General features: G+C 43.7%; 2 protein-coding genes across 3 annotated transcripts; one reads left to right on the top strand and one right to left on the bottom strand.

Moving 5' to 3' along the window:
• The first annotated feature begins 707 nt into the window (after positions 1–707).
• LOC115396016 (uncharacterized) lies at positions 708–12,089 on the top strand. 2 transcript variants are annotated; one of them, XM_030101750.1, is made up of 7 exons: positions 708–766; positions 2,059–2,132; positions 2,834–3,115; positions 5,691–5,834; positions 8,364–8,492; positions 8,586–8,654; positions 8,766–12,089. In XM_030101750.1, exons 2-7 carry the CDS (start codon positions 2,078–2,080, stop codon positions 8,810–8,812), a joined length of 726 nt encoding a protein of 241 aa, XP_029957610.1. In that variant the 5' UTR covers positions 708–766; positions 2,059–2,077; the 3' UTR covers positions 8,813–12,089. The 2 variants fall into 2 exon arrangements, with proteins under 2 accessions (XP_029957610.1, XP_029957612.1); XM_030101752.1 differs by lacking the exon at positions 5,691–5,834.
• LOC115396015 (arf-GAP with Rho-GAP domain, ANK repeat and PH domain-containing protein 1-like) lies at positions 11,395–19,458 on the bottom strand. Its single transcript, XM_030101749.1, has 8 exons — positions 19,361–19,458; positions 16,941–17,044; positions 15,798–15,871; positions 14,767–14,892; positions 14,450–14,659; positions 14,262–14,367; positions 13,998–14,139; positions 11,395–12,216 (listed from the first exon to the last, which is right to left on the bottom strand). Exons 2-8 carry the CDS (start codon positions 17,042–17,044, stop codon positions 12,190–12,192), a joined length of 789 nt encoding a protein of 262 aa, XP_029957609.1. The 5' UTR covers positions 19,361–19,458; the 3' UTR covers positions 11,395–12,189.
• Between the last annotated feature and the right edge of the window lie 3,209 nt (positions 19,459–22,667).

The raw sequence follows: 22,667 nt of genomic DNA, 5'->3' as shown, positions 1-22,667 counted from the left end.
TTGAGGTTCTTGTAAGCAAAAAATATTAGCATTAAAGTCACTGTTCTACTTGATATACTTTACACAAAAATCTGTTTTGCTTTGGGTTTTTTTTTTTCATCAGCTAGAGGTATTTTTGTTGAAACTTACCTCTACTGCTAATTACAAAGGAACGGCTAGAAGTAGAAAAGCTTTTTTTGATACATGATGCGGTTAAACTATCAGCAAATCTGGCTCTGCAAGTCCAAATGTGATCACCACAGTAATGTCGCAGCTCTTCACTGATTGGCAGGTGATTGAATTATTAAAGTAGGAGTCAAATATTCTGGATGTAACTGCAGACAACGAAGTCAGTTTGACTTTTTTGGTGGAGAAAACAACTTGGCTGCTCTTCATGTCGCTCCCCTGGCTCAATAAACCTTTAACAGCCTCATAAACCTGAGACACGTCTTTCTCATTCAGAGTTCTGCTTTGTGATTCTTCAACGAGACAACCTGCTGCAGGTCTTTCCTCCATCGTTTCAGAGGCACAGAAGGTCATACTGGTTGTCCTGAGATGGACCTGGTTGAAGTGGATCATGAAGACCGGATGTGTGACGCAGCATGAAGACCTTTGAAGAACGTCTCATCAGTGGTGTGTGGTCACCACAGCAGCCTACAGCTTTCAGTCACTGAAAGCTGTAGGCTGCTGTGGTCGCCTCTTGCTTCCTGCTGTCAGTTCCTCTTAAGGTGTCTGCTGCTCGGTCCCATCGGTGTCGGCCGGCTTCAACCAGAGGACTCTCACACAGGTAAGACCGTTCCACTGCCCGGTTCTGGATCAGAGTCAGACGGTTAATCAGTTTCTCGTTGAAGGGAAAATATGTAGATATACAGAGTGACCAGGAGTCAGAGCGGTCCCGTCAACCGACTGAACAAACTGACTGAACAACCAACGGACTGGGTGTTTTCTCAGGACTCTATTTGGGTAATGCAACATGTTCCTCTCTTTAGAAGTTGTTGATGAAACCTGTTACTTTTACTCGGAGTGTATTTGTGGCTCAGCGCATCAGAATAGACTCTAATCCACCTAATAGGTCCGTTTTCAGCATCAGGCGCCACAAACCAACTGAACAACCGACTGGCCAACCGGCTGAACAACCAACCATCAGCAAATGACTGGATGGACGACTCACTGACTGACCTTTCAAATGTCAAGAAAGAAACCCCAGATTGAAGCTGTTTGACCGTTTAAAGCTGTTATGAGACAGTGAGGGCCTAGTGGTTAGAAAAAGCGGCCGTGCTTCTGTTCTTATAAAGGCCCAGGAGGTTTTCAGTCTGCACTGTGTTCTCATCAGTCCCACTGAAATAATGAAGCAAGGGACACCTCTACCTCCTGAACCCCCTCGCTCTCCCACTGAGGATCACAGTAGTAATGTAAAAAAGTGGGAACAAAGTCTAATGTGATCTGTTTCATCAAATGTGATAGAAAAATGTTTCTGTTTTTGAGTTAATAACAAAGAAATCTGTCAAAAATCACAAAATGTCATGACTTTATTCTGGTTAAATTTTTGTTCTTCTGAACGACTCCCAGCTGTTTTTATTGATTGATTTTCATTGACCTGTTACCACCTACTGGAGACTGCCAGTGTTTTATTTGTTATTATTATTACGGTATTTTAATAATTGGCATTAGCATCAGTATTAGAGCCAAAGTACAATGTTTTAATGTAGCAAATGCTATATTGCTGACCATCACCATGGCAACCACTCTGTGACCTGTATCATCTGAATTGCTCTGTTTACACAATTACATTTCGGGTGAAGTCGCTTTTGCATTTATATGGCAATGTTCTGAAAATGATCTCCGTCAACACGGGAGCGGCAGAAACGCTGAAAACGATGATGGCGTTTTCATGTGTTGTTTGTTTTTGTAATAAAAAAAAAAACACCTACACAGATAAACATTAAGAAATGGCGAGTATACGATCAACTGTCAAATCAAGTCAGGTGTCATGACACACTGGAGACTGAGAGGACTGTGCTGGCGAGACTTTAGAGACACACAGGAAACCACTTAAAAGTTTCTACTTCCTCTTCACAGTGAGTGGAAGCTCGGAGCCATGTCAACCGCGGTCCTGATGATGATAATAATGATGATGGTGGTGAAGAGTGAAGGTCAGTGACATGATATTAACCCTAAATGATACAGTGCTCTCATGATCAGTTCAGTCCAGACAGATTCATTTCTCCCACAGAGGCCTGATCTATCTGGAGCTCCCCAGTGTTCATTCATACAACGATTCAGTCAACAACATAACAGATACATCATTCAGTAATCAATTCAGTCAGTCCAGGAAACGATTTAGGCATGGGACAGAGGGAGATGTCAGAACAGCAAGAGAAAACTAGATGATTAAAGACACAATAAATGATGTCCTCTAAATAAAATCATTTAAAATGGCCGTGGTCTGTGTTTAGGAGCTTCATGACTGCAGGAATGAAGAACTTTGAGAAGGGATAAGTTTTTCTTTCGGACATATAACATGTTCCTGAACATAGTCTGGATAGCTGATGGTTCTTCTCACTGTTCCTCCCAGATTGTGAGCAAGACTCTGTTCAGCTCCAGTATTTTGAAGCAGACTTTGCTGATGCTGCTTTAGCTACACTGGTTTTTCACGGGTGGTCCAATAAACCAGCAGCTAAAGGAAAATGTTGAAAGGCTTTCAATGAAACGGTAAAAACGTCATAAATCCGTGTCAAAGAACTTCATTACTTTTAGTGTTCTTTTTTTCCAGCATGTTGTTTTTGTGAGCGTACAGTTTGCCATCTGCTGTGTTAAGTAATGCATGCTCAGGTGTGCGACCTCTGATCCCCAGCTGAGGTCGTGGAGGTGTGGATCTCTCCTGAGGTGACAAGCGTCAAGCTGGAGTCTGGCCTGCAGACCAAGCAGTACCATGAAGTCCGCTGGACCTACAAAGACATGCTGGTGAGAACCAATGAGACGTCGGTGTGTGACAGCAGCCGCTGTCAGCTGCTTAGCGACGGCTCGCTGATGTTGAACCACATCACACACCGCTATGCCGGAAACTACAAGATGGAAGCATTCGACAGCCAAGGCAGACAGATGTACCAGAGAGAGTTCCGGGTGCGGGTGAATGGTGAGTACCAACATCTGGAACAGGGTCCAGGAGCCACATCTGGCTCTTTTGTTTATAGTGGTTCCCTGAAGATTTCCTGAAATTAGGTTTGAATCAAAAACAGAATTTTAATCTGCACATCAAAAGGACTTAAAGCTCGTGTCCGTTCGTTTCCGTTCGTTTCCAACGTATGTATCATTTTTCAACAGAGCTTAAATGTGTCAGTCTGGTTCGATACTTTATTATAATATTAGCATAAAGCAATGTAAAAATTTATTTATGAGCCCCGCCTTCGTCTCATAGACCCCCATGTTATCCGAAAAAGCGCCGGTCAGCGTCAGCCAATAGAGTTTGAGCTTCCGCATTCTCGTGTTGTCAATCAAAGTGTGGAGCAGCCAGAGAGCACGGCTGCTCGCCCAGGCAGAGGAGAGTTAGTAACGCAGCAGCCGGCCCGCTTACCTCGGATATATTCATGGTCTGCTGAACATCCACCGTAAACAGCTCAACATGGAGGATGCTGTAGGACTCGGAGGCTCTCATTTTCACCCGACGGAAAATAGCGTGCAAAATTAAAGGGGAGTGGCTTGGTCGCTCATGAAAGCAGAGGGAGGGCGGAACCTGAGACTTTGGATTGAAAGACCTCTCTCTTTCAAAACTCCGGACACGAGCTTTAACTCATAAAAAATGGCAAATGTAAAATTACCAAAATGGCTAAAATAGCCAGAAGGTTGAAAAAAAGTTGGACATTTGAAACACCTAAAATGTAAAAGAAAAACAGAAAATTCTGCTAAAGATCTCTGAAAGGTTGTCAAACAGCCAACACTCAAAATGTCTACGAGACTCAAAGAACTTCCATCATTCTGTCCATTTTCAACCACTTATCAGGGTCACGGGGGCAGCAGTCTCAGTAGGGATGCCCAGACTTCCCTGTCCCCAGACTCTTCCTCCAGCTCTTCCAAGGGGGGACCCCGAGGTGTTCCCAGGCCAACCAATAGACATAGAGACATAGTCTCTCAATAGTGTCCTGGGTCTTCCCCGGGGCGTCCTCCTGGCGGGACATGCCTGGAACTCCTCCCCAGGGAGGCATCCAGGAGGCATCCTAAACAGATGCCCGAGCCACCTCAGCTGGCTGGCTGGATGTGGAGGGGTAGCAGCTCTACTCCTCCCTGGTGAGGTAACCCCTCATCCTATCTGTAAGGGAGAGCCCAGTCACCCTATAGATGAAGCTCATTTCAGCCACTTGTATCCAGGATCTTGTCCTTTCGGTCATGACCCAAAGCTCATGACGATAGGCGAGGATATAAGCAAAAGATTGACCGGTAAATCAAGAGCTCTGCCTTTCAGCTCAGCTCCATCGCCATGCATCACTTCCAGTGGCGGTTTTTGATATGGGTGACATTGGCAATTGCCCAGGGTGACATTCTCTAGGGGGCGCCATGGAAATGAAGACAAAAAAAAAAAAAACATTTATTTGTGCTCAGCACTCATTTCCTCATATGATCGGGTCATGTTATGGGTGACAAATGAGCACCCTCTAAAGGTGGGAAGTCGCCGCTCACAAGTGGATGAAACCAAACTAAGAAGGGAGGGAGGGGGGATGAGTTCGCTGCTGGGCCTCACCCTTCAGGTTAACTAGAAGTCAAATCACAACACAAATTGATTTTAAATAAAGCACATTTGATTGATAGTATTGTATAATGTTGGACATATCACAGACCAAGGGTCTCAGTGCTGTTTCACTATGAAAATGTTCAATAACAAAAACAAGCAAAGTCGCGAACCAAGATGAATTGGTTTAGTATTGACTGTTAGTTGAGGTGTCAGGGGATGGTAATGTTTTTTAAGATGATGGTAAAGTGCTAAAAATGGAAAAACGATGATGAAAGCCATCAGGAGCACAATTTAGAAAAAATAGGAAAGAAGAAGAGAAATGTGAAAAGACAAAGGTATGAAGCCATGTCATCTCCTTATATTGACATATTATATCATTTCCTTATTTTTCCCATATTATGGAACGAAAGTGATAAAATAAGCTAAAGTTACTTAGTATAACTCTCTGCTATTCATTTGCTTTCTCTACTGAGAGTTTTTTGAGCCCCATGTCTCCGGTACTGGGGGCGACGGAGCTGAGCAAGTACGTTATAAACATCTTCATAACTTTATGAACACAGCCATGCTGTATACTACAGAAAGGACCGAAACTAAACTAAAAGCTCATAAAAACCATTCTTATAACGAAATACCAATCGATCAAACCAAAAGTGAGACCGAAACTCCAACAAAGTCAAAAAATGTATAAACCACATGGAGAATCAGCTGATCTCTGTAAGCAGAGCTAAAACAGCAGAATCCCATTTATATCACTTTATAACCGGGATTCACTGATCCAGCAGCAAAATAAGAGCAACATAACTCTCAACTTTCAACAAAACATCCAGAAATGTTGTCTAAGAACTTATATTTAACAGAGTATTTTTCAGTTTAAAAAAAACGTTTTTCTCGTCTTTTTCGAGCAGAGAGCCCATGGAGGTTCTTGTGTAATTAATATATTGCATTTTTAGTGGAAATTAAGGACCACTTTTGAAATATTTTGGAGGATCTTCTGCGGCTAGCCAGGATGAGGATCCATCTACGACCTCCTCAGTCACACAGACCACTACTACAGAAATGATTTTGGACCCTCAGGATGAGGAGCCATCCACTTCCACAGAGCCTGCTACTCCAGGGCAGGACGCTTCAGGTGTGTGTGTGTGTGTGTGTGTGTTGTGGTGGTGGTGGCGGGGTGGGGGGGTGGGGGTGTCACTGATCACTTCACACTTGGCCGCAAACTGCCCCAGTGCTGTAGGTCTGGGTTCCATGAAGCCAACAGGACAACATCATCTGCAAAAGGTAAAGATGAAATCCTGCAGTCCCCAAAACTGACCCCCTTCGGTATGGAGCTAGTCCAATGGTCCACAACCAGGACGAAAACCGCATTACTTCTCCTGGATCCAAGGTTTGACTATCGGTCGAATCCTCCTCTCCAGTACCCTGGAATAGACTTTCACGGGGAGGCTGAGGAGTGTGATCCCCCTGTAGTTGTAACACAGCCTCCGGCCCTTTTAAAAAGGGGGAACCATCACCCCGGTCTGCCAATCCCCAATCGCCATGAAATGTTACAGAGACATGTCAACCAAGACCGTCCCTGCACATCCAGAGACTTTAGGTACTCATCGCAAAAGAACTTGAACAGATGAACTTAAATGCTCAAAACTCCCAAAAAAGAAAAAAAAAAATGCTGTTAAAAAGAGTCAAAAACAGCTAAATTGGCTAACCATGAAAAGGTGAAATGGTAAAAATATTGAGAAGAGTCATAATGGACAACATAAAATAGCTGAAATTCCTTAAAATTGTTAAAAAAGCCAAACTGAGCAAGTCTAAATAGTAAGTCAAAACAATGGCAAACACTCATATGAGGGGGGACCCAAAAGTTCCCAGACTGTGGTTATAAAAAAAAAAAACCCAAGAATGATTTCAGACTTTTGGCCGTTATATGTCGCTGTAGCATAACCTTAAGCATAACTGTGAAAAATTTCACCTCCCAAAGACACACAGGCAGCTCACACGCAGTGTTTATGTTATTACAGTCCCGCCTCCTTCTTCGAAAAATGCGAAAATGGTCCTGCGCCTCTGAACCACGGAGCAGAAACAGGCTCGCATGGACATGTGCCAGGAGCTGAAAAAGCAGCTGGAGGACGATGGAGGCTGTTTGGGAAGATCATCACTGCTGCGGCGGCTCCGGGAGGCGGTCAGGCTGAAGCGGCCGGCGCTGTGGGAGAGAGGGACTGTTTTACGCACAGGGCTCGGCGCGTAAAACAGTTCCTGATGAAAAACGGCATCGCCCTGCTGCTCCATCCGCCGTATTCCCTCGATTTAGCCCGGTGCAAGTTTTTTCTCTTCCCAAGAATGAACAAGGAACTGAAGGGGCGGAGATTTGATGAAGTGGAAGAGGTGCAAAAAAAAATCGAAGAACTCTCTTAAAGGGACCATTACGCAGGAACATGCTGACTGTATTGAGCAATGGAATTCCCGCTGCAGCGCTGTATTCAAGCCGAAGGAGAGTACTTTGAAGATGACAGTTTTGATTAAATTTGAAAATAAAAAAATAAAAAGTTCTAACCACAGTCCGGTATCTTTTAGGTCCCCCCTCGTAAGGTGGCTAATACCCCTTTCCCACTGGCCAAAAAAAACCCGTTTAAACCCGCCAATAATCCTCATGGCAGCATTAAACAGCATTTCAACCCCGGTCGACTGACCCTGAAAGTGACCCAGCTTGCCTCTGATCGACTTCAGTGGGAAAGGCAGACCCAGGTTGACGCAGTAATTTACGTTATGACATCAATGTAGCGTGCCCACGTTAGGGCACTTCTTGTTTTTGGACACAGTGTAAGCCGTAAGATATCCTTCATCAAGATGACCCAGCATTGGCAAGGTAGTGTACCAGACAGCTTCTCTTGATCCGTGGGGAAGAGAAGATTCATCAACTCCTCGGCATTGTTTACCTCGCTGTGCTCCGTCGTTCTGATGATGCCATCAATGTGGGACATCATCAGCGCGGGAAAACGCCGCCAATCAGCTCGCCTGCAGGCAGTTAGACCCGGGTCTGCAGGTAGTGGGAATGGAGTCAATTGCTAATTGTTAGCGGTCGACCCATGTTTAAAAAACACTGGTGGACCCGCTAGTTTCAGTAGGAAAGGGGTATTAATAGAGCTAAAAGATCGAATCCACTAAAACATAGTCAAACTAGAATTTGGCACTCAGAGAGTGCAGACCTCCGCCTCAGCTCAAATCAGTCACCAACAACAATAAAAAATTCCTGGATCCAGACGGTGATCTGGATGATCACCAAAATTTCATGGATTCTAAGTTAGCCCAAGACCCACTTTTCCAAAAAGTTTCATTGCAATCCGTCCATAACTTTTTCCATAATGTTGCTAATAAACCAACCAACCAACCAACCAACAAACCAACGTGATTACATAACCTCCTTGGCGGAGGTAACTATAAAACTTGTGTTTCAAACTGCAGCTATGATACTTTCATCTCCATCTTTATGAGTCGAGCTCGCTCATCTTCGGTCTTCAACATGTTTTGTGGCTCGAGAAACTTTATTTGGTTCAAGAGTCAAAAATGACTCTTTTGGTCATTAGGGTTGCAGACGTCTGAGCTCGAACGACTAAAGCAGAACTGGAAACAGAACTAGTTGAAAGAGCAGCTGTTCTCTGTCCAGGTTCCGGTCCGAGCTTCGCTGGACGCTCTGCAGCCATCTGCTGCTCTGTGCTGCTGCTGCTGCTGCTCTTCATCGCACTCTTCATCCTGGTGAGGAAGAAGAATCAGATGAAGAGCTGTTCCAACTCAGGTATTCACACACACACACACACACACACACACACACACACACACACACACACACACACACACACACACATGAGAAACCTGCTTGCTGCTTCAGGTCACATGGAGAACGAGTACGTCGTGATGCACCGTGGGAAGATCAACCAGCAGGAGGAGGATATCTATGGTACAGTGTGTGTGTGTGTGTGTGTGTGTGTGTGTGTGTGTGGGGTCACCTGAACTGAGTTACAGTGAATTAGTGACCAGCTGGTGGCGCTCTGTTCTGTTCTCCCTGCAGTCAGCTGCGAACCTGCCGTTTCCAGGGATACAGATATCTATGTGTGACATCCAATCACAGCAGAGCTTGACTCTCACCTGTCACCTGGACCTCATGTCAGACTGAACGTGTCCTGGAGTCTGGTTCTCCTTTGGATCCCCAAGTTCTCCTGGTTCTCCAGATTTTCTTTGATTGGCTTGATCTTGATCCTCACAGGAAATGTTTTTTTTTCTCTCAAAATAGAGAGATTCAGTTCAGCTTCTTTTATCAGATTCAGACTTTTTTGTGTGAATTCTTCAAGCTGACTGACAGTTTTGAAACAAACCAGGGTGTGAACACATGAACATAGACTTGGACACACTGTGCTGCCCTTTAAGGGCCTTGACAATGTGATCAAGAAAAATGAAATCCATTTGAAGCCAACTAAAGTTGACATAGCCTTCATCCAGGAAACATATAAATATGAAAAAAATCCCTGGAAGTGAGGTGTTGGTGGGTGGAGGTTGTCTCAGCCCAGGAACTGGCAAACGCAGAGGTGTGTCTATTTTGATTACAAAAGCAATTAACTTCAATGAAACAGATGTGGTAACAGACTCAGATGGTCGACGTGTGAAGTTTATGTTCAACTGTTGGATCCATTTGCTCTTTTAATGTCTAGGCACCTAATTTTGATAAGCCAGGATTATTTCACAATTTAACAGAACTTCTGTTGGACCTCGGGGATATTCAGATAATAATAGGTGGGGATTTTAACCAAGCACTGGATCAAGATCTTGACAGATCATTGACAGAAAGCAGATCAGCAGCTGCCATCAGACAGCTTGCTCCTGAAAAGATATTTGGAGATTAATGCACCCAGATGGAAGATATTTTTCCTTTTTTTTTTTTTTTTGCTCCCCACAATGTGGGGAGATAATCGGTACTAAATTACACAATAAAAAACCTGAGTACCCCTTTAGATAAATGAAAGTTTTAGATCCTTTAACAATACTCTTTATTCATCACAAGGTGAATTGAATAAGCAGATGTTTGAAAGCTTTTTTGCTGATATCCATCTCCCACGATTAACTGACAGAGACAGAAACTTCTTAAGTGCCAATAAAGTTAGAGGAAATATCCAAGGCAATCAGAAGCATGTCATCAAATAAATCCTCCGGGTTGGGTGGACTGCCTTCTGGTTTTTATAGAACGTTTGAAGACATCATTTACTCCGTGCTGCTTGAGGTGTACTTTGATGCTTTTAAAAATGGCACTTTACCACAGTCGATGCATACTGCAGTTATATCTTTCATTCGCCAACAAGGAAAAGATCACTTAGACCCGAGTGGCTATCGTCCTTTTCCTAAACTCAACTGTGATTAAATCGCTCTGACAGCATGTAGTATACGACTCTCCATCCACCCAACAATCACTTCGTCACTAGATGCTGCCAAGGGTTTTGGTTGTGTTGAATGGCCTTATCGTTTAAAGATACTTGAAAAATTCAGCTTGGCCAAAGTTTTATTACATGGATGAAAACTTTATAAAATACACCTTATGCTTGTGTTTTGACAAATGGCCTTATATCTTGTCCATTCCAGCTGCATAGATCCACAAGACAAGTTTTCCCTCTGAGTCCGGGCTTGGTCATGCTGGCCTTGGAGCCCTTAGAGCAGAAACTGAGGAATATTTCAGATGTACATGGAATTACAGTGGGCAGTATCAATCACAAACTTTTAATGTACACGGATGATATGCTGCCCCTACTAAATCCGTACCCACTTTACTAAACTGTACGGAAGCGTTCACTCTGTCATCTGGATGTCGCATTAACTGGGACAAATCTGAAGCTGTGTCTTTATCAGGCTATTTCCCATCTACCCTTTTCCAACAGTGCAAATTTCGCTGGGCTTCAAAAGACATCAAATAACTCCTCATTATAAAAAATACGGTTGCAGAGAATATCAACTCACTCCTTCAGAATAAGATCAGAATTTGGCAGGTGGATGAAAATCCACCTTTCGCTTTGGGGAAAAATACATTCTACTCAAATGATGACTGCACCTGTGATTTATTACAAACTATCTCACCTTCCTCTGAATATACCCAAGTCCACTTCAGAGATTTTGACTGACTCATTTTAGATTTTCTTTGGGGCTTTGGGGTAGAAATCACAAGCCCACACATAAAGAGTAGGATTCTCTCTTCCCAACTTCAGATCTGCTCTGCTTTCAATATCAAACATGTAAGATCATGGAAACTGGATAATGGGGCAGAAGAAAAGCCAGGCTGGTTCCAAATAGAGGCTGAAGCAAGTGGACGGCTGTCCCCTCAGTATGACTTATTTTGTACTAAACTGCTGTTAAAGAACAATAAACTGATTATTGCTAATATAAACTTTTTGAACCAAATGGTAGATACTGTGATGGAAATCTCTAATTAGTTCATGCTTAATTGATTTGTAATGCTTGGATTGATTTGTAAACAACTGTATCTCATCAGATGTGTGGGGAACCACAAATGCTAGAATTGACTTCTTCTGATAATCTTAGATTATCAGATAGTTATTAGAAACTTGAAAGCCCCTGCGAGGGCAGAACTCACCCTGTTGCTCTGCTGATGGTGTGATTTCTCAGCTGCGCAGCTTAATAAAAGAGACCACAAAGAAATTTTACTCACTTTATTAAATAAAATTGAGAAAATTACACTAGAGGACAGAATATCCATCCCCTTGTGAAGTATGAACTACAGCAATGACACAACTGGCAGCTTTTAAGTGTGACGTACTCTCTACTAGACAAACTGGATCAATACATGTCTACTTGGGGCCCTTTTACTGACCGGTTTACTGTAAATTATTGTTGCTGTGATGATGCAATGCTGTCATGATTTGCTGTACTTGTTTCATGAGAAATGCCAGTGTGGTGGTTCTTTTGTGTGTGTTTTTTATTCAACTTATTTGCTTGGATGTGGGGAGTAAATGACTGAACTTAAGGGCTTCCTGATTTAGCAAATTGATCTCTCTCTGTTGCTATCATATGGGTCTTCGTTGTGTGTTACTTTAATAAAAATGTTCTTTTGTAAAATGATATGGAATAATGCTTTGTTTTCAAGTTCTCAGGAACACAGTGCGATGGACGCTCTGTTTTGTCTGAAGTCACTTGGTATCAGGGCTGTTCTCATGAGAACCAACATGTTCTCACCTGAGAAACAACGTCTGCTATTCTTGTGAGATCTGGTTATATGACATGGCATGGCTGGAAGTCATGCCAGAGTTGACCTGGATTCTCCTCGGAGCAACAGCCTTGCTCTCAATCAGCTGATTTGTGTATGCATCCTCTGCAATCCTGAATAAATCCTCCTTGTGCAGCATCAACACCTTGACTCGTCATCTTTGGCTGTGATTCACCAAAAATTCCACAACAGAAAATAACAATGTGATCTCCTCCTCCTTCTCCTCTTCTTCCTATTCCTTCTGGTCCAACTCGGGAGTCTGCAAAGACACAAATTTGGTGGATCTTTCATGTCTCTCAGGTGGTTTTCAAGGCTGTTACAGTTACTGCTAAGACGTGTTCTATTTCATCCCTTCTGACCGCCAGAAGGTGGTGCTTAAAGCACGGAATGTTCCCTTCACGCAAGCGCAGTTTAAGTATGTACGCTAGCAACACGGTTATGTTAGCTCAAGTTGACTGGTTAAGACCACGTTTACGCAAGTCCCCCAGATTACTGAGGCTGCTATCTTAGGCATTGTTGATGAAGGCTGAGCTCATGCCCCCTTCTTCTGGCTTGTTGACTTCAATCTTGTCAGTGACTCAATTAGCGTTAGCTTGTGGCTGTGGCTGATACAGACCACATCCATGTGCTTCTCCCCCGACATGTTGGTGCCAATCTTATCTGTTAGGACACACATCTAACCCATCAGTGCTGGGTCGTAACCAATGTTGACCCCGCTGTGCTCTTCCCCTGGCTAGTGAGGGTCGACCATGGCTGTTGGCCGTATGGTTGCTATTGGCTTTAGCTGTGGTTGGTGAGGGCTGCATTGGTGCTCCCTCCCTCCGGCTATTGGTACTGAGCCTGTCTGCTGAGTGATACTGCCAGTGTCAGCTTGGGACAGCGTAACCGGGGAAGGCCCTGCTGCACCCTTCTCCTGGCTTAATGGTGCTGGCTGCCATTAGCGGCACAACTCCAGAGAGCGCCGCAGGCTCCAGTATGGGACAGGTACTAGGTGCTGGAGGGCTTGCCTCAGCTCCCCTGTGAGCCCTGGCAACAATGGAGTTATAATGTGTGCCACGCCAGACTACATTGTTACTGACCATTACCTTGGTGAAACACGTGGGAGGGGTACACACTTTGTCTGTCTGGCCATCATACCTGAGTTTGCATCTGTTTGTGAGGGGTGACACTCTAAGATCAAAAGTTGCCCTTTTCTCAAAGGTTCTGCCAGGTCTGCAGTCTATTCATCTTATAAGGCTCACACGAGCGTCCCTCAAGACACGGAGGAACTCTTGTACCCAGTAGGAGCCCTGGGATGCTATATTGATGCTACCACGGGCATTCGCCCTGAACGGCTTTGGCCTGTTATGGAGGCCCTGACAGACACTCTGCTCTGCCCAAGCAGCACTTATCCCACTGGATCATGGATGCCATTCGCCGGTCTTATCAAGTGGCAAACCGTGCCTGCTGCCACTCCACCACAGCGGTGTCTACATCTTGGGCTGCCCTGGGGGGAGCACCACTGGATGACATATGTGCCACTGCCTCTTGGGCAACATCAGGCACCCTTCTCTAGGTCGTACAGCATGAACGCCACCACTCCCCTTCCACTGGACATCGTCCTTGGCTATGCAGAGGCTTCTCAGTGAGATTGGTCTCTGGGATTCCTTGTGACTAGACTGGTATTAGTCATTCAGTGCTTTATGCACTACCCTCTGGCGGTCAGTAGGAATCAAAAAGAAGGAAGTTGCAAATGTAACTACGGGTTTATGAATCCTGTTGACAGCCAGTGCGTTTTGTCACTCAGAATCCTCGTGATCATGCAAAAAGATTCTGTAGGAACCGATCCTAGGTTGACACTGGAACTTATTACCTTTCAAGGGTCACCCAATGGTCACAAGTGATGTCCTTGATATACATACTCTTACTCCAGCTGGTATACTCATACTCAAACTGCACATGCACGAAGGGAACATTCAGTGCCTTAAACACCATTTTCTCGCAGTCATCCGGGATTCATAGAACCGTAGTTGCATTGGTAACTTTTGTTTCAGTGCTCACCAGGAATAGGAGCGCAGAGTGGATGATGAACTCTTTGGTGAGCTTGATCAGGTCCTGGTTCAGAGCCTGAAACAGAGATGGGACCAGAACCACGGCCAGGTTATGAGCAGACATCTTGTTCTCCTCAGAGAAAAAGTGGATCCTGAAACAGAAGGGGCGGAGTCAGTGCATCGGTACACCACTGACCATGTGTGTGTGTGTGTGTGTGTGTGTGTGTGTGTGTGTGTGTGTGTGTGTGTGTGTGTGTGTGTGTGTGTGTCTTACATGTAGAAGTGTCCAAACAGTGCGTTCAGAGTTGCCCGGTTGTCATCAGGTAGCTGCCGCAGTAACCACCTGTATTTTTTAAACCTCTCCTGCTCATCTGAAATCACTGGTAGAGGAAGGAGAGTGAGTGATTCTGCTACAGGATCCACTGAAGTGTGTCTGTGAGTGTGAGTACTTGTACCTCTCACCTGCTGCATTTATCCACTGCTGCCTGTGCTCCACACTGACCAGGCTCTCCTGCTGGCGGACATATTGTTTGAGGGCGGAGCTGGCATCCAGCACGCCCTGCTCGTCGCCCTCCAGGGGGGCGGTGTTTGGCGAGGTCTCCAGGGCTTCCACTATTCGGTTGACTTTGGAGGCGATGCCACAGCGCCGGTAAATGCCCTCCACCTTCAGACCTGGGAGACAGGGTTAGAGTCACAGTCACAGTGTGACCCCATGTTTGTCAAGGGTGTCGAACTGAGTTCCACACATGCGTGAGCTCAGTATGTTCCTGTGAACTGACCGAATTCCCTGATGTGGGAGATGCAGCGCTCGATGGCAGGAGAAACCGACCCTCTGCACACCGGGTATAGACTCTGTTGATATGAGCTCTGATAGGCTGATAGAGGAATGTACCAAATGGTACGACCTAGAGAAATGAAAGAAACTTGAAGTTCAGAAGTGCAAAGAGTTCGGTCATTTTATTGTTATATTGGAGGATTGTCCTTTCTGTGGTTTTCTGGGTGGATCAACTCAACTATTGACTCACCTCCATGTCTATCAATCTGGTGAAAGCACTTATTTAAAGACTTTCAGTGTGGTCGCACCTGCCTAGCTCAGCTGGCTGCGCATGTGTACGAGTATTGAATTAACCGTGAGCTCCGCTTTCAACCATTCAGGGTTGTGCTGATTTCACTGCAAACTTCGAACATGGCTGAGAGTCACAGGAGTGCTGTAAACAGTGGCGTGTACACACAGGTAAGCAATATAAGGTCGTGGACACTCACTCCCGGCATTTGATGGGCATTTTCTCTCAGACTGCCCCGCCCCTCAGTCAAAATATAGTATTTCATTAAAAAAAATTAAGTTTTCAGTCTATTATGTGCTTAAAAAACAACAGCAAACTCTGCTGGCATGGTCAAATCAATATGAAGTGCTGTGCTATTCAAAATGTACAAGAAGAGGAGACTCCAGCTCTACAAAAGGTGAGAGCTGGTTGTTTTATCATTTGTTTTGTTACTATTTGTGCTTTTTAGCAATGTGGTTAATGATAATACGGTGTTGGAAATGTTAGATCAGCACCTCTGATCTGTGGATTCTGTTTGTGTTGCTCCGTTACGTTTTCCACCTATGCGTCGCCCCCCCACCCCCATCCCCCATCCCCCCACCCCCACGGTTTTCAGCTGCCCCCCCTTTCTACACTGGGCTGGAGCCAGGACTGGTGTGTGTGTGTGTGTGTGTGTGTGTGTGTGTGTGTGTGTGTGTGTGTGTAGGTGTGTGTGTGTGTGTGTGTGTGTGTGTGTGTGTGTGTGTGTGTGTGTGTGTGCGTGCTACCTGTCTTCTTCACTTGGACTCCGTTTGGCTGTAGATTGTTATTGCCAATGTCATTGATCTCATCATTGGTTTCTCTGAAAGACAATCTTGAATTTCAGTTCAATTCAGCTTTATTCATATCACTCCAACTACAACGCAGTCTTCTCCAGGCAGTTTCACAGGATAAAACCCAACGGTTCCACATGAGCAAGCAAAAATGACCGTGGAAAGGAAAAACTCCTTTTAAAAGGAAGAAACCTGCAGAATCAGGCGCAGAGGTGGCAGCTTTCTGCTATTTCGATTGGGGTGAGGGGATAGAAGAGAGAGAAAAGGAGAGGACAGACAGATAGATTCTCTGAGTCAATCAACTCCGCATTTTTCTGCTCGCTGCTGGCGGATCAGGGCACGAGGCTTCAGACCATGAACCTCGGAGAGAGAGAGAGAGATTGAGATCAATCACAGACTAGAAGAGAGAAAATGGTTAATGACACGTAGTAGTAATCATAGTGAAACATGTCAAGTGAGAAAGGAGAGAAGAGAAAGTCAGTGTCGTTCCTCCTGCAGTCTTAACCTATAGCAGCTTCAAGATGAAAATAGCCAAGGAAGACCTGAACCAGCCCTAACTGTAAGCTTTACTAAATAGAAAGGTTTAAAGTCGAGCCTTGAAAGCAGAGACTGTGTCAGCCTCCATAACAGAGACTGCGAGCTGGTTCCACATGACAGGAGCCTGATAGCCGAAAGCTCTGCCTCCTGTTCTACTTTCAGAGAACCTAGGAACCTCCAGCAGGCCAGCACTCTGAGAACGACGCGTTCTCATGGCTCAGTATGGGACTAATAGCTTTTTAAGGTATGAGGGGACCTGGTTTTTAAGAACTTTCTAGGTTAAAAGGAGAATTTTAGATTCTATTCTAGATTTAACAGGAAGTCAGTGAAGAGAAGCTGATATTGGGCTGATATAATCTCTCCTGCTGGTTCTTGTCAGAACTCTTGTTGCAGTGTTTTGAATCAGTTGAAGACTTTTTAGGCAGTTGCTGGGCCCCTGATAACAGGGAATTACAATAGTCTAATCATTGTAGCACTATGCTACAATGATGCCTGACCCTTGACCTTTGACATCAGTGGTCTGCAGCGGTATGTTTGTCTCTTCCCTCCATGTGAGCTCACCTGTTCTGGGAGGGGTCAGAGTTCTGGCTGTTCATCAAGTGGACCGTTCGAGGCTTTGGTACTGGGGGTGGAGGACGAAGATGACGAGGAGGAGTAGGAGCCATCTGATAAGAGGAAGTGGTAAAAAATCATAAATAGTTGATTTTGATTTGATTTTTATTTCAGTGTTCTTTTAGCATAGAAACACAAGTAGCATAATTCTTACAACTTAAACAATACATTTGACTGGAAGGGTATAGGCAGAAGTTTATCACTTGTATCGCCTACCCCTAGCAACATAAACATTACCAAGACAGCAACAAAAAATATATCTCAAAAAGAAAAGAACTAAACCGATCTAGTTCATACAGGTATTACTTCTTCTTCTCCTTATAATTTTTATTTTTATTTTTTTTTCCACCTCTCGGTGTCTCTTACCCTCATACATCTCGCACCCACACACTTTTCTATGTTCAAGACACACACCCAAAATTATACACATACAAAACACACACGCTCAGCCATATTTGATTAGTCATTTGTATACTTTGCAAGTTTTCCAGAGTGACTTAGTTTAATCAGTAACTTTATATTTATTTATAATGCTGACCTTATACATTTAGTTAAATAAATGAATAAATAAATTAGTAAATTTTCGAGTAAATTTTACGTTGTGCCTGCCAGCTGCTGCCGTCAGTAACCTGTGTGTGAGTGTGTGGTTGAAGAAATGTTGTTTCTGGAGCACCAAGAGGTAAAATTGAAAAAATTTTTTTTTTTTTTTTTACTGTGAGCGTCAGAAATTCTCCTGAAATGCTCATGTCTGTACGATCGATCATCCATATAGCGACGGCAAGTTTGTAAAAATGTGTGGACTTTTGGATTTCAATGAGAAAATCTCTCTCCAAAATGCACTGAAGCGGATGGGAGAAAATTCTGCACTCTCCTCAAACAAATGGAGAGAGAACCGCTTGAGAAAGAGACAAAGTTAAAACATTTTTACAATCACAGGGACCGCAGTTGTGTTTTAACGTATAATTTGTTAGGATTGATCCCAAAAATGTGGTCGTGCGGATGAGAGAACTTTTTTTTCTATTATAAAAATCGAAAGTCTCTCTCACTCTAAGCTTCTCCCGTACACACCCATATATTTATATTATTAACTCCAAAAATGGTGAAAATCTCATCATATTTTAAAGCTCGCAGTTTAAATGTGGTCGAAGATAATGAAATGAGGTTTTCACATCTGACTGGAGGACAAAAAATGCAAACGTTCTGATATTTTAATGATGTCTCTACGTGAAAATATGGCGAGACATGATGGAGTTGTTCTGGGATGATCTTTGTGTGCTTTTTGGGCGACTCTAATCAGGAATACATAAAAAAAAAAATCTTGTTTTTTGAATTTTCTGGCAGAAGATTATCAATAATAAAATGTCAACCTGGTCGAAGAGGCCCAGTTTATAAATATCTGTTACTGTTGGTTTGTGAAAATAAACCTTCACACAACATTTATTGAAACATTCACATTTATTGAAATTGTCACATGCTATGTTTTAAAACATGAAGGTTACAAATTGGAAAGATTCCCTCATGTATGTGGCTGACCAAAACAAGGAACGGCCTCGGCATTGAAGTGTGGCTGCTGCATGATTTTAGAAGTTCTGAGAGTGGCCCGATTGATGTCCAGATGGTTTTATCCAACATATCAAGAACTTGCCTCAGTGTAAATCTAAAAGAATGGGAAGAAAATTCAATCGAACACAAATGTAATATTCATAACATAGAGGCATGTCTGCAACTACATTCAACATCCTGTCCCATTGGTCACTATTGTGACCATAGACATATTTACTGATTCTGCACAAACCAAACTAATTATGTTCATTTCAAATACATATACTCAACATATCAAAGATCATGTGTGTCATGTGGAGTTATTTTGATTTTAACATACTATAACCTTTTCTTTTGGAACTTTGTGGCAGTCATTCTCTTCTCAAGGTGCAACCAGGAAGTAGACAGCTCTGGTCACATGACTGTTTACTGTAAACATGTTGCTCTACACATTTTTCATCCAAACACTGTATTGTTGTAGGAATTCTAAAACATGCATCAAAAAATCACTGAGTAACATTTTTTGAGCCTTATAACTATTGATATTTTTTACGGCCACTATTGTGACCGGTGGCTTGAAATGGATTCTTTCTCATAAATGTGATTTACACACACACAATTTACTGCTTTCTTACTGTCATTTTTTCACACACACACACACACACAAGCACACGGTTGTGATTAAGTGACACCTCTCTGCCCTGTCTTGCTGAAGCGCTCCGATCAAAGCAGATCAAACCACCCACCTTTGGATGTCTGGATTGTAATAAGAACCAACTGACTGAAACAATTCAACACACAGCAAAAAATAAAATGCTTAGACTTACCTTGAAGGTCTGCTCCTGGAACAGCTCTTCAGTGTTTACCAGTGTGTTTTTATGTGCATGTTTGTGTGCGTCTGAGTCCAGCGAGATCAATGTGATTGTGTAAGATTATTTCACCTGAGATGACGGCGCTCATAAAACCTGAAGCTTCACGTGCCTGGTGCATGTGTGTGTGTGTGTGTGTGTGTGTGTGTGTGGCTGGCAGTGTTGGGTAAGTTACTTTTAAAAGTAATTAGTTATAGGTACTAGTTACTTCTTCAAAAAGTAACTGAGTTACAATATATCAAAAGTAACTAAGTACTAGGCAAAGTAACTATTGTGTTGTGTTACTTAAAAAAAACGTGTTTAAATATGTCAAATAACTTGGATCAGCTTTCAATGGAACTTTAAGATTCATGTTCAACTATGTATTCTAAAATAAATACACGATTGATTAAAAAAAATGGACACTTGACAGAATAAATTACAAACAGGAAACACTACATTAAACTATAATATTCAAATTTTGCTTTGTGACAATATGAGACAAGACTCCAATCAAATTTAATTTTTAACTGTCGATAGAATTTCTACATCTACTCACATAGATGTATGTCTGTACTTCCGTTTAAAACCTGCCTTGGAACGATCAGGGCTGTCTACAGTAATATAGTCACTGATATTAGTGATCACTCTCCAGTTTTAGTGTGCACGACAGCAGCTGCAGAAAGAAAACAAAAAGAGTAACTTTATATTTATTTATAATGCTGACCTTATACATTTAGTTAAATAAATGAATAAATAAATTAGTAAATTTTCGAGTAAATTTTACGTTGTGCCTGCCAGCTGCTGCCATCAGTAACCTGTGTGTGAGTGTGTGGTTGAAGAAATGTTGTTTCTGGAGCACCAAGAGGTAAAATTGAAAAAATTTTTTTTTTTTTTTTTTTACTGTGAGCGTCAGAAATTCTCCTGAAATGCTCATGTCTGTACGATCGATCATCCATATAGCGACGGCAAGTTTGTAAAAATGTGTGGACTTTTGGATTTCAATGAGAAAATCTCTCTCCAAAATGCACTGAAGCGGATGGGAGAAAATTCTGCACTCTCCTCAAACAAATGGAGAGAGAACCGCTTGAGAAAGAGACAAAGTTAAAACATTTAAGTTAAAACAAAAGAGAGGGAAAGTCTCAGGGATCAGGACTTCCATTTATGTCTCGAGTTGTTTTCTTGCTGCTTCGATCTCTCTCTGACCCTCTCGTGTTCAGATCTCATACCACATTCACAGTCTCTGGACACCTGTGGTGAACAGGAAGCTGGGCTGTAAATCAAAGCTCTCTCTTTACCAGTTGCTCCTCATCTCCACCCTCACCTGTGGTCATGAACTTTGGATCATGAGTCATGACTGAGAAAATGAGTTGGAGCATATGGACTGAAGCGAGTTTCCTCTACAGGGTGGTGTCGGTCCACGATCTTCGTGATAGAGGGAGAAGTTCAGCCATCCAGCTGTTGCTCCTCCACCCAGTGAGGTGCCAGCTGAAGAGCTCCATCTGTTTAGGACGCCCCCTGGTGTGTGTTTGTGGTGGATTGAGACTGTGAAGGAAGTGAGAAAGGAAAGAAGCTCAGTGCAGTGAAACTCTCACTTCTGTCCAAACCTGCTGCAGCTTCCCTAGGAAATGGTCCAGTGAGGACTGAACCAGCTTTAAACTTTATTCTATAGACAAGTTTTAAACCTTACCAGCAGAGAAAGTCAGCCTCCGGACTAACACAGGGATCTGGTTCTTCATGAGAGGCGCCTGACTATTTCCTGTCAGTATTCTCACTGCAGCATTCTGAATCAACTGAAGATTGTAATGACTAAAGGTGAAAGAAATTCTAACAAAGTCTAATGTGGTCTGTTTCAGAAAAGATTATAGAAAAAAATGTATGCCCTTCTGGATGACTGCCAGCAGTTTTTATTGATCCTGTAGAGTTGGGTTTTATAATGGCAGAAGAGATCTGTTAATGATTGGCTTTCTGGGATGACAGCTCTGCATGTAAAAAAACTACGCTGATAAATCTTTTCTAGACAATGCCACCTCGCTTTTACAGAGGCAAGTTACTCTTTGAAAATTCAACAGAACACAAAAATGGTTGTAAAAACAAGGCAAGCATTGTAAATCTGAAAGACTGGGCCTGTGAAATTTAAAAGTATTTTTTAGAAAAACTAAAGAAAAGAAAGAATGAATGAAAACAATTTGGCAAAAGCTTCAAATGATCCCAGTAATAAAACCCATGAAAATAAAAACTAAAGGTCAATTAAAACCTAAGGAGAGGTCCGCTGCCGCCCTGTCGACTTTCAGTTCGAGTGATCTTCCCTCCAGCAGCGCCGCTGTGCAGGAAGAAGCTTCACACACGGCCTGCCTGCCGTGCTGCGATCGGCTCTGGCTCTCTGGGGACAGGTGCTCAACCCGGCTCTTCCTCCTGCGCAGCCACTACAGAAGACAGGAACTCACGGTAGTAAATAGTTCCAAATGTAGCAACAGCAGCTCTACACCGATATTGCCAGAGTATGGAGCGCTACTCACACACAGGGGCAGGGTACCTCTGCCCACCTGCTGTGATGAGTTTCGTATTCTAGGTTTGCTTCTCTGCTGCGCCGAGTCCCTCCTCTCAGTGTCTGCGGAGTCAAGCGATGGCGCGGGAGCGCAGAGCGGCTCTGCCGTATATGCTGCTGCAATCAAGCTGCTTGACTTCTGGCTGCAAGATCCTGAGCCGTGGTTCCAGCACATCGAGGCACAGTTCCAGCTGAGAGGCATCGCGGCGGACGAGACAGAGTACTACAATGCGGTAATGGATCTGGATTCGTCCACCACCCTCCGAGTTATGGGATTCCTGCTTGACCCTCCTGCCCAAGACTAGTACGCTGTGTGCGCATGGACTATTAGTGGACATTGTAAATGGTCACCTGGTGGGCATGATCTCCGTTTTTTCATATTCATGCATTTGAGAAATGGGGGGTCATTGTGCCTCATCAGTATTCTGTCTACCGAGGATGTGTACCAACGACTCCCGGCAGAGTTCCCTGGTCTGAGAGTCCCCACCTTCTCAACCTCCCTTGTTGAGCACGAAGTGGAACATTACATCCCTACGGCCAGGTTGCCGGTTTTTGTGCGCCCTGGCCAGTTGGATGAGGCAATGCTGGTGAAGAGGAGTTTGCCACTATGGAGCAGCTTGGGATTGTGCGGCACTCTGACAGCCAGGTCTACCTGGTGGGGGAGGTTACTTTTGGCGGATTTGGTGAGAGGCTGCAACCAGGTCCCGGTCAACCCCCAAGATGTGGCCAAGACTTCGG

Source organism: Salarias fasciatus, chromosome 10 (genome assembly GCF_902148845.1).
Source record: "Salarias fasciatus chromosome 10, fSalaFa1.1, whole genome shotgun sequence".
In the NCBI taxonomy this organism is placed as follows: domain Eukaryota; kingdom Metazoa; phylum Chordata; class Actinopteri; order Blenniiformes; family Blenniidae; genus Salarias; species Salarias fasciatus.
This window is presented reverse-complemented; position numbering and strand designations above follow the sequence as displayed.